Source organism: Orcinus orca, chromosome 16 (assembly GCF_937001465.1).
Source record: "Orcinus orca chromosome 16, mOrcOrc1.1, whole genome shotgun sequence".
NCBI classification, from domain to species: Eukaryota; Metazoa; Chordata; class Mammalia; order Artiodactyla; family Delphinidae; genus Orcinus; species Orcinus orca.
In genome coordinates, this window is record NC_064574.1 from 83,764,382 (window position 1) to 83,775,421 (window position 11,040).

The window sequence follows — 11,040 nt, forward strand, 5'->3', positions numbered from 1 at the left end:
TTTTTGAAGGCTTCTCTAAAGAGGCAGTCACCCTAAAGATAGCAAGCAGATGCCTCATCGTCCATGTTTAACCATGATGGAGTAACAGGAAACAGATTTCCTCTCCTGACTACATAACTGAAAAATTGGACAAAACAGATGAAACCATGGCGTTCTGACACTGGACATCAGGCAGGACAGTGATCCCTGAGAGAGGAGAAACAAAGTGGCCCCGAGGCCACAGTGCAGGGAAGAGCACCCGAAGCAGAGCTGGGTGGCCTCCCCGAGGTGAGAATTCAGGAAGGCTGAGGAGCTAGAAGTCAGGGCAGTGTGAACAGGAGAGAGCTGTGCAGGGCTCTGGGATCCTAACACTGGAGAGCCCCAAAACTCCAAACACAAGGGCGTTGGGGGCTCCATTCTGGGGCAGGACTGCTCAACAAATAGAGGTGTGGCCCTGGTTTAGGGGCGTGGCCTGCTGTGATAGGGCGTGGCTTTGTCCTGGGGGGCAGGGCCTTTGTAGAGTGGTGGGGTGGGCGTAACAGTGGACAGGACGTGGCTCGGGCCAGGGGTGCGGTCAGCAGTGGAGCTTGGCTTGGGCTCAAAAAGGTGCAGCTGCCACTCCTCAGGCGAGAACTGTTTGGATCTAAGAGTCCTTGGGGGGCCAGAGGCCAGCGACCGGAAGACACGGCAGGCCTGTGGGCAGGCCTGCGGGCAGGTGAAGAGTGACAGACCTGTGTGTGAGGCACCGGGCACGTGGAAGGGGGAGGGGATGGAGAGGGGAGTACAGGGGCGAGGGTGGGGATGGAGGGGACAAAGGGCGGGGCCCCTGACCACCCACAGCTCGCACCCTCCCAGCTGCCCTGCCTGCCTGGCCACGTGGTGCCTGCTGCTGCTGCTCCCGGGCGCCCCTGTCCCCACCGCCACTGCCGCTCCCATCCCAGATGCCAAAGCCCAGGACAGCCTGCAGAGCCTCCAGCAAGGTCGAAGCAGCCTCTTGTTGGGGGCTGGGGAGAGGAGGACGGAGAAGAGGGGCAGAGGCACACAGCAAGAGAGGAAGCCAGAGGGACACCGGGAAAGGAGAGAGAGATATAGGGAGGGGGCCCGAGGGACAGAGACAGGGAGATACAGCAGAACAGACGAGGGGCAGGAATAAGGAAATAATGGGACAGAAAAGAGATGGGACAGAGGGGCAGGGACAGATAAGAACGGGACAGGATTGGGTTGGGGTAGACTGGTTCAGCCCTGAGGGTCAGAAGATGGAGGGGGAGGGGGTCGAGGGGATATGGGGACAGGTCTGGAGGGGCATCTGAGACCCACACACCACCTGCTCCAAGCCCTGGGGGGACCTGCCCTGGGGCTCAGTGCCTGTCCAGGAACTGCACAGCACAGAGGACCAGGGCGCCGGCTGGGGAGCCGCACCCTTCCAGCAACACCTGGAGCCAACTTGTTCTTCCCCAGCTACCCAAGCTGGAGGAAACAGCGCTGCGGGCAACCGCAAGGCACATCACTCACTTCCGCTGTCCTCCCGCGGTGTGAGGTGGCTGCCACGGCAGTGCAGCCCCGGAGCCTGGGAGGCAGGCCTGTGGCTCTGTGAGGAGCATCCCGGGCTACAGGCGGGGCGACCTGGAGCCTCCCCAACCCCAAATAACACCCACCCAAGACCGACTTCTTGTCCCTTCCCAGGCTCAGGAGCAGGGGCTGGGGGTGGGCAGGGGACAGACGTGTACCCTCACCAGACCCCACCCCCAGCTCCATTTAGTAATAAATTTCTTTCTTACAGCCAGCTATGGAGGTTCCTTTTCGGGCCAGTCTCCAATGTGTAGCTGTCTAAAACAACTTCTTTACTTTTACCTAATCGCTTTTGGAATTTCCTGAGGCAGGAACTGGGCTCTGTTGCATGAGGCTTACCAGAGAAGAGTGGCTCTCATTTGATTCTCAAATACATTTTGTTGTGGAGAATGGAGGTCACATAGCTGCGTCCCCTGGGTGCTGTCTGGAGGGACACGCTCCCTGATGCTCCAGCCCCAGGCTCACCTTGAAAGTCGCCTAAAATGATGATCATATGGGACTGTTTAAAAATGCTGAGTCCTTATAAGTGTCCTAATGCTGAAAATTGAAGATAACACACATAGATGGGTGTTGGGCAGCACAAATATTGAATAATATCCCCCAAATTGAGAAGAAACTTTAAGACCGAAAACAAAGCAGGCAACCCCATAAAGTACAATTATGAAGTGCGTTGTGGGTAACTTACCTACAGGCAGACGAGTATCTGGAGGCATTTATTTGCAGCTAAACTCTGTGCTGCTGAAAGGGGTACAGGGGGATTTACAGGGGCCAAAGCTAAAATTAGAATCTGACAACCAAGGGAGTTGCACGGCGGCACTGACGGGAAATGGGGTTTTCCCCCCCTTGGGGATCTCATGACCATTAACCATCTGTGCCAGCAAAAGGCATTCTTCCAGTTTTCATATCAGATGAAGGCAAGGGTACATATGGAGCTTACCTGGCGGGGGTGCATTCCTTGTGAGTGGGCTAAAGCTCAGGCCAGGGACGGGGGGCGGGGGGGACTGCGGGCCCGAGATGGAGCTGACAACGTGGGGTCAGTGTGGTTCTGATGCACAGTGGGTCATCACGAAGGAGGACACTTACTAAAATTAAGTTTTGAGGTTAAAGAAATGACAGATTCCTCGTCAGCTCTGTTCTGTGTTCTGGGGTCCAATGTTGGGCGCAGGCTGTGGGGCCGTCTGGGCCCTATGGCAGCACAGGCATGTCCAGCTGTGCTGCGGCTCTGAGGGTCCCAACCGTTGTCTGGAGAGGTCCCTACTCCATCCAAGCCAGAGGAGATGGCCCACCGTGACATCTGTCTTCAGGTGGTGGGGCAGGATGGGTGCATGGGCATCAAGAAAAGGGGCAAGGGGCAGAGCTGGAGGCCAGAGAGGGAGGACGTGCAGACAGCTGGGCTGGCATAAAAAGGCAAGATGGGTGGGCGTGACTGGTAATTATAAACTGGCTCACGAGGGTAGGGGTGCAGCTGGTGGGGGTGTGGGTGCACCAGGGGCCTGGACTGAGCATGCCTAACAAAGATATTGGGCAGCAAGAAATGGGGCCCAAATGGTGCAGGGAAGCCTCCAGAAGGTGTGATGGTTGCCCTGCCCCCGTCTTCAAAACACAGCGTGACTCAGGTTGTCTCTGGGACCCCAGGCTGACAGAACCATGCAATCAAATGGCAGCTCCTTCTGCCGGCAGAATGCCCAGCCAGTAACCGCAGGTCCTGGTATTGGGACCCTTTGTATCTTTGGGGCATGTGCCCCAAATCTCCAGACAGATGAGGGGGTCCAGCGGCTGGTCCATCCTCTGTGCCTGGACTTTGTGCTACTCCACTGCCCGCAGCGCCTGTCTCTGTCCTCGCCTCAGCCCATCAGGAAAGGAATAAAGTGAGACATCATTCCAGAGTCAAGAAGAAGATATGAAAATTCTGTGCCAATACATTTGATAAAATGCACAGCTTTCTGGAAAACACAACTTACTGAAACTGTAAGTTTAAAAAAGTTTTAAATTTGTAAAAATTTACAAATTTCATCTGTAGTTTAAAATTTTCCCACCAAGAAATCGAAAGACTCAGATGACCTCATTAGTAAATCCTTCTGAACACTTTAGTAAAATATTAATGGCAATTTTATACACATTCCAGAGAATAGGAAACCTGTGTTTGGAAGCCAGAATAGCCTTGTTGCAAAAAACCCCAAGAACTAAATTTTGAGAAAGGAACAATTTTCAGTCCAATATCTTTCATGAACATAGATGAAAAGATCTTAAACGAGATATTAGCCAAATCAATCACTGTCTAAGGCAGATAATTGTGAGAACAATGGCTTAATCACATAGGAAACCCCAGCCCCAGGTTGCCGGGCACAGAGCTGTTCTGGTGAGTATACAACAGAGTAGGATCCAGCAACTGAAGACAGAACGTCACATGGTGTAGAATTCAGGGCTGAGTCAGTTGAGTTGGGCGTCATGTTTAATTCAGGGAAAAACGAGATTCAGATGAAATATTAATTTGGCACGGGTGAGGAAGAGGCAGATCCACGACAGATACTCTTTTCTTCTAGTCTGGCTTTAATCTGCTGCAAGACTCAGATTTGCTGACAAGTGCACCTCAGAAGCTTCATTTGTGGTTGGAGGCACCAGCCCTGAGGACCTCATCCAGCGTGGAGCCTGGGGGAAGGAATCCACAAGCCACTCCCCACAGAGGCCAGGCCACGGGTGTCCCTCCAGAGGGAGAAGCAGGTACTACTGCTGACTGCTGATGGATGACTGATTTGCAATCCCTTCTTCCTGGATGATGAGTTCTAGAACCTGCTTGGTGTGTGTGTGTGTGTGTGCTCTCAAGAGGAAGGGGAGGGACTTACCTGGTGGCACAGTGGTTAAGAATCCGCCTGCCAATGCAGAGGACATGGGTTCGAGCCCTGGTCCGGGAAGATCCCACATGCCGCGGAGCAACTAAGCCTGTGCACCACAACTACTGAGCCTGTGTGCCATAACTACTCAGCCCGTGTGCCACAACTACTGAAGCCCGCGTGCCTAGAGCCCGTGCTCCGCAACAAGAGAAGCCACCGCAATGAGAAGCCCGTGCACCGCAACGAAGAGTAGCCCCCGCTCGCCGCAACTGGAGAAAGCCCGCGCGCAGCAACAAAGACCCAACGCAGCCAAAAGTAAATTAATTAATTAATTTTTTAGAAAAAGAGGAAGGGGAAGCAGGTTTGGGGTTTGGTCAGGAGTGGGGAAACTGCTTTCTGTGGGGGGAGGTGGTACCCGAGGCTGGTAAAGCTGAGGGGCAGCGAGGCAGTGGTGTGATGTTGAGTGTCAACAGCTGGCTCTCTGAGTGAACGGAACCCCGACTGGTAGTGTTTGCCAATTTTCACAGTGTAAATAATCCTACTCTGGCTGATCTAAAGATACCACTGTGATGTGTACCTTCTGCTTCTCAGAAAAGACAACTCCCTCTTCCCCCTGAGCTCACTGTTGCACACAATCAATGACTTTCAGGTCAGTGGCCTGCAGCTCTTCAGTGTAGTTGTGGCTTCGGCTATCTATGCCTTTTTTCACTAAGGTGGTACTATATGCTATCCATAATTTCCATTGACCATATTTGGCATGCATGATGCCCAATTATCTGAGGAGGACATGCCAAGTGTTCTATTGTTTCGGGTTTTTTTTTTTTTTTTGCGGTACGCGGGCCTCTCACTGTTGTGGCCTCTCCCGTTGCGGAGCACAGGCTCCGGACGTGCAGGCCCAGCGGCCATGGCTCACGGGCCCAGCTGCTCCGCGGCATGTGGGATCTTCCCGGACCGGGGCACGAACCCGTGTCCCCTGCATCGGCAGGCGGACTCTCAGCCACTGCGCCACCAGGGAAGCCCCTGTTCTATTGTTTTATTTCTGAAAATGGGTCTCACCACTGGGATATAAATTGGGATCTGGAAAAATCTTATGCCATTGGCAACATTTGTCTCTCCTCGTGTTTCCAGAAAGGGATTTTCACGCCTCTGAGGAAGTACAGAAGGTCTCTCCACCCTCTTCGCCCCCTGCTCACCTGGACTCACAGTATTTGTGAGTTTGGAGGAGGCGCTGAGTACGCTGAGCAGACCCCACCCGGTCTCTCTGGGGCAACCTGTCCTTAGGTCCTTCTTTCCTTCACAGAAGACACCTGTGGCTTTCCAGGTCACCTGTGGCTGGCAGGTGCAAAGTATTGGGCAACCCACATGGCCCCAGATCTAGATCACTCCTCCAATTCAGAGTTATTCTTAATAAAGCTGATATTTTCACGTCTGTGTGTCTGACTTCTGTGTGTGTCTCTCAGTGAATTACAAACTTCGGATGGGAGGAGAGCAGTGTGAACTGCCCTTTCACAAGCCCCCACATCTGTTGTTCTGTTCACTTCCTGCATAAGTAAGTGTATGTGTCAGCTTGGGTATCTTTGCTCTTTTTACTTCATCCCACCACCTCTAGAGAATGGTGCCAAAACTACAATCATTTGCACGCAGAATCTGCAGGATGCAGCATCTAACCTTACCCCAAACCTACCAACCAGCCTGTGACAGGCTTATCTCCACTCGGCCTGAAAACCTGCAACACGGAATTTATTATTTTTTAAAGAGGCTTAAACCCCAAGGATAAAGGGAACATAAAAAGAGTTGAAAGCAGGAACTTTTCTGGTGGTCCAGTGGTTGACTCCATGCTTCCACTGCAAGGGGCGCAGGTTTGGTCCCTGGTCGGGGAACAGGGATCCCACGTGCCTCTCCCTTCGGCCGGGGGCGGGGTGGGGGGTGGGGAGAGAGTTGAAAGCAGAAGAGAGAGGTCCACACCATGTTAGAAGAGCAAGGATGTGCTGATGGGCATTGCCTGAGCCGAGCGAACAGGACGGGAGCGTAAGTTCCTGCAGCAGAGCAGAGGAGAGGGCTCAGGGGTTGGGGGACCCAGGGACCTAGTGGGGGGGATGAGGAGTGAGGCTGATAACAGGAGGGCTGGATAAACTGAGTGGGGAGCAGTGAGACGTCAGGACCCCCCAAACCCTGCACGGACACTCGCCCCAGCCTGAGATGGAAGAGAAAGCGGCTCTGCGCTGAAGGTGGTGGCACAGGTGAAGGACTCGAGTGAAGACAGGGCCTTCACGGGAAAGCCGCACGCCCAACAGTGAGACCACGACCGCCCCCTTCCACGGCTCGGCTCCTGAGCGGAGAGCACCCTCGCCCGTCGCGCCCGGCAGCAGAGCGCAGGATTCTCCGTGGACAAAGCGGCCCACGCGGGGAAGCCGGCTGCAGTGGGAGCGCCGCGTCCCCGGGGAACGTGCGGGCAGCCCTTCCCTCTGGCGGCAGCGCTCGGAACTGCACCGCCAACTCGCGTTCTTTCCTCCCGGAACTGTTGCGCCCCGGCCGGGGCCGCTGTGTGCGTGGACCTGGGGACACCCCCAGTCATGAGCGCCCTGTGGGCTACCAGTCTAATGAGGAGACAGACAACACTTTGATGGAAAACAATTACTGCTGTGAAGGGAGCAAGGGTCTCAGGGAGGCGATAAGGGAGGGACCGGCTGAAGACCAGGGACGTTTGATGTGGTTTGAAGGATGGCCTCTGGGTTCCGGAGGCTGACCTTTGTCCCCAGGGCTACCCAGGCTGGGGAGCAGAGGTTTTAGCCGGGCTCCCCATTCTGGTCTCCTCCTCCTCCTCGTCCCAGGCTGTGAGTGCTGGGCTGTGGGCCCCCTGGTGTTGGGGCCTCTGGGCTGCCGCTGCCCGGGGCCTTGTTCGTCTTCCTCAGAAAGGTTTGAGGGGTTGAGGTCTGGATCCCCGGCTCTGAGCGCTTGGGTCCCGACCAGGGGTTCTGAGCTCAGGTTCCCTCGGGCTGAGCCCCGGGGGAAGGTATGGATGGAAGGTGGCGGCCGGGGGATGCTGGGACCAGCAGGCGCGGTCTGCGTGGCAGGAGCCGTGGGTGGGGCAGCCAGTTCATTGGCACGACGACCTCGCCCTCCCGTGTAGAGACTGGCCTGTGCCTGCAAATTCTGGGGGCAGGGGCAGGGCCCCTTGAAGCCACACGAGGGCCACCCACAAGGGTTCTTCCTCCTCAGGACCTGTCCCCAGGATCCCTGGTTTTACTCACCCACCCGAGTTGGTCCCCAACGAGAGTCCTTCTGCCCGGTGTCCGCTGGAGCCAAGAAAAGGAGACTAAAGTTCTGTTCAGAAGCACAGAAGAGCTTTATTCTTTGATCAAAGAATGGAGAGGTGTGAGCTCGGGGTCTAGGGTACCTGCCCTCGCCCAGAAGCCGAAAGGCCAGGGTAGGGGCTGCTTTGTAGGATTCTTGCAGTGGCGGGATGCGGGGAGGGGTGGTCGCAGCTGTGCTGCTCACGGCTCCAGATTGCACTCTTTTACGCGGGGAACTCTGGTCTAAGTGCCAGGTGCCAGGCCTCTGCCCGCGGCACCCTGTGAGCAAGTGAAACTAGACTAAGCACAGAGAGGGAAAAAAAGACTTTATTACCCAGATTCTATTTTTATTTCCCAGGAATTGTTAATGGGCTTTTGCTGGTGACACTTGTGATGCCGACCCGGGTCCTTGGACCCTTTAATCAACAAATGTTTAAGAGGCCGGAAGAGGAATTCCAGCAAAGCTTTCTTGGGATTCGCGCTGCAGCACGAGGGAGTGAAAACAAGTAACCGATGCCCTTGCGTGCTCTCCAAGGAGGGTGGGCTGCCTCCTGAAATGGGATGAGGGTGGGGGAGGATCGGTGGGTCTGCCGGGGAGGCTGCGGCTTAGGTGGGCTGCCCACCCCCTTGGTGGTGCAGGGAACATGCCCTGCTTTTGCTCCAGGCGCCTCAGAAGTGGCAGTTGGTTTGTGGCCTTTTTGTATCTCATTGTTCCTAATTTGCCCCGTTTGCGCATGCCTGCAGTTATTTTTAGTCCCTTTTAGTTTCTTTGTATTCTGTTGCTTGAGGAGACCTTTGTCCAGGTGCCAGCCCTGCAGCAGAGGGTCCCAGCCTAGCTCCCTTGAGTCTGGGGAAAGCAGGAGCTGAGTTAAGGGTCTTGGGGAGAGTGTTTTGTTTGCCCAACGCACAGCAAGTCAAACAGTGAGGAGTGAGGTGCACAGCAAAGAAAACGTTTGTTTATTCAGGAGGCCACGAGGTGAGAACAGGAGAACAAACCTCAACCCGCCTCCCTGAAGGGGAGGGGCTCAGGATATTTACGGAATAAAGCTGCCACGTGGGGAGTCACCTGGGGAAAGGTGATTGGAGATAAGAAAACTGTGAGGCAACTGTAATTCTGCGCAGGTTAAGCTAAGCTACAGGTTTCTTCATGGAAGGAGAAGGGCGGCTCCAGCACGTTCTGAGGGTGGAGTTCTCCACCCTCTGACGTCAGAAGGCCACACATCAGCTGCTCGCGCATGCCCACGTGGGGGGGGGGGTTAGTAGTCTCAACCAGTCTTAACCGGCTCAAGCTCGAGATAGACACTGCCGACTTCAAGTGCCTGAAAAACAACTTGGGCAAACATCTTACTGTTTAGGCCACTTGGAGGACATGCAAGTTTTTTGTAGCAACAGTTAAAGCAAGCTTGATGCTGACGTCAGTACAGTTCATTATTTATTAAGCAAGTTATAGCTTAATGGATCTGATGACTGCCCTCAGTTTCGAAAGGAGTGGACCCTCTTCTCACTGATGCTATGGACCAGCCCTAAGACAGACGGAGATGGAGGTGAGAGTTCCAGACTCAGGACCTGTGTCCAGGAGACCCCTGTGTCACCCCCAGGTCAGTCTGCCCTGGAGAGAATTCTAGAGCCCCTGGAAAGGATGGACTGGGCTTGGGGCTGAGGACAGTGGCGGTGTCCCTCTGGGAAGCGTGGGGGAGAATTGGGAGCCCAAGGAGGCCCCTCCAGCTGGAGAACATTCACAGTTCAGGAGTAAAGCAGGCTGACCCCATCCAGCCCTGACTCGAGAAGCAGGGTAAGGTCCGGTGTTGGAGGATGGGTGTGAAATGGAGGACAGTGCAGGCACAGACACCTGGCTCGCGTCCTCCCCCAACATAGTCTCTGCTGAGATGTGACTGCTCCCTTCTCAAATGCGGGGTTTCCATTTCCCCATCTGAAAAATGGGAACAGGAGTAGCACCTCCCACAAGAGGGGGCTCCCCATTCCCTTGGGCTGCTATGTTTGTTTCATAAAGTTTTTTTTATTATTATTTATTTATTTATGGCTGTGTTGCGTCTTTGTTGCTGCATGCAGGCTTTCTCTAGTTGTGTTGAGTGGGGGCTACTCTTCATTGCGGTGCACGGGCCTCTCGTTGCGGTGGCTTCTCTTGTTGCGGAGCACGGGCTCTAGGCTCACGGGCTTCAGTAGTTGTGGCTCATGGGCTCTAGAGCGCAGGCTCAGTAGTTGTGGCGCGCGTGCTTAGTTGCTCCGCCGTATGTGGGATCTTCCCGGACCAGGGCTCAAACCCGTGTCCCCTGCATTGGCAGGCTGATTCTTAACCACTGCGGCACCAGGGAAGTCCCGGGCTGCTACGTTTGATAGGAGCGTGGAGCCTGGGCATGTGAAGAAGGGGTGTGCTAACCAACTTTTATAGATGTTATCATAGATGATTCGGCATCTTCTGATCACAGGGCCAAACTACTGGCCAAAGGTGTTTTGTGATTTGGCTCTTGTGGGCATACAGGGCACGATGTGTCTCTGGTTTGGGGGAGCGGGGGACGTTGAGTAATGAACCCTATTAATAAATTTCCAGAGCCTTCCTTGGGGGCTTCCTGAGGACCCCTGGAGGAGGTGCCTCCAATCCGCCACCCCCCACCCCATGAATAACGCAGAGCCCCACCCTCTGGCGGCAAAGTGTGGAGTTGCGTTTTCCCAGCATCTCTCCACCTTGACCCATTTGGCAAAAGCCCTTGCTCTGTCCTCCAGGCTGGGAGGACTGTGCTCCCTCTCTAATCTAATAAAGTCTCTGACCCAAAGGGCTCCACCAGGCAAATGTGAAATTTGAGAGGCCAGTTTGTAGGGACAAGTACCACATTTCATTCCAGAAAGTTACAGCCCCACCAGCTGTGTGTGAGAAACCCCACTGGCCCACTCCAGATTTAGAAACTTAAAAAAATTTTTGCCAATATTTTTGCAAAAGCAAACTATTTTAATTTTTTTGACTTATTGAATCAAGGATGAATTTGAGGGAATGAGCACTTACAGAATGGAAAAATAAGGATCTCTGAAAATCTTTTATAAAAGCAACAAAAACATTGGCAAAAATTGTCAAAATCTATCAATAGTTTTCCAGAACTTTGGAATTTAGCCAAAGGCTTGCAACAATTTGGAGTTTTTTTTTTTCAAGAAAATGGCTGAATATCTATGAGAACTGTGAACTTTGGGGCACTTTAACTTGCACTATTTCCATCCCCCTCTCCCCAGCTTTGTGGCGGCCTTGAAAACTGATGGCCACAGAAACACAGTAGCTGTGAAAACCAGCAGCCTGGTTGCCCCCGGAGGGGACCAAATGGGTTTGAAGCTCCCGAAAAGCCTCATCCCTAGAACACTGT

The 11,040-nt window shown here is 54.0% G+C and overlaps 1 protein-coding gene across 1 annotated transcript in view; it reads left to right on the top strand.

Moving 5' to 3' along the window:
• The window catches only part of RBAK (RB associated KRAB zinc finger), a 30,297-nt gene extending 24,489 nt beyond the window's left edge, over positions 1-5,808 (top strand). Inside the window, exons 7-10 of the mRNA XM_049698982.1 lie at positions 3,213-3,516; positions 4,092-4,269; positions 4,431-4,694; positions 5,508-5,808. Coding sequence (XP_049554939.1) covers positions 3,213-3,311 — 99 coding nt within the window. The 3' untranslated portion in view covers positions 3,312-3,516; positions 4,092-4,269; positions 4,431-4,694; positions 5,508-5,808. The remainder of the gene's footprint in view (positions 1-3,212; positions 3,517-4,091; positions 4,270-4,430; positions 4,695-5,507) is intronic.
• The last annotated feature ends 5,232 nt before the right edge of the window (positions 5,809-11,040 follow it).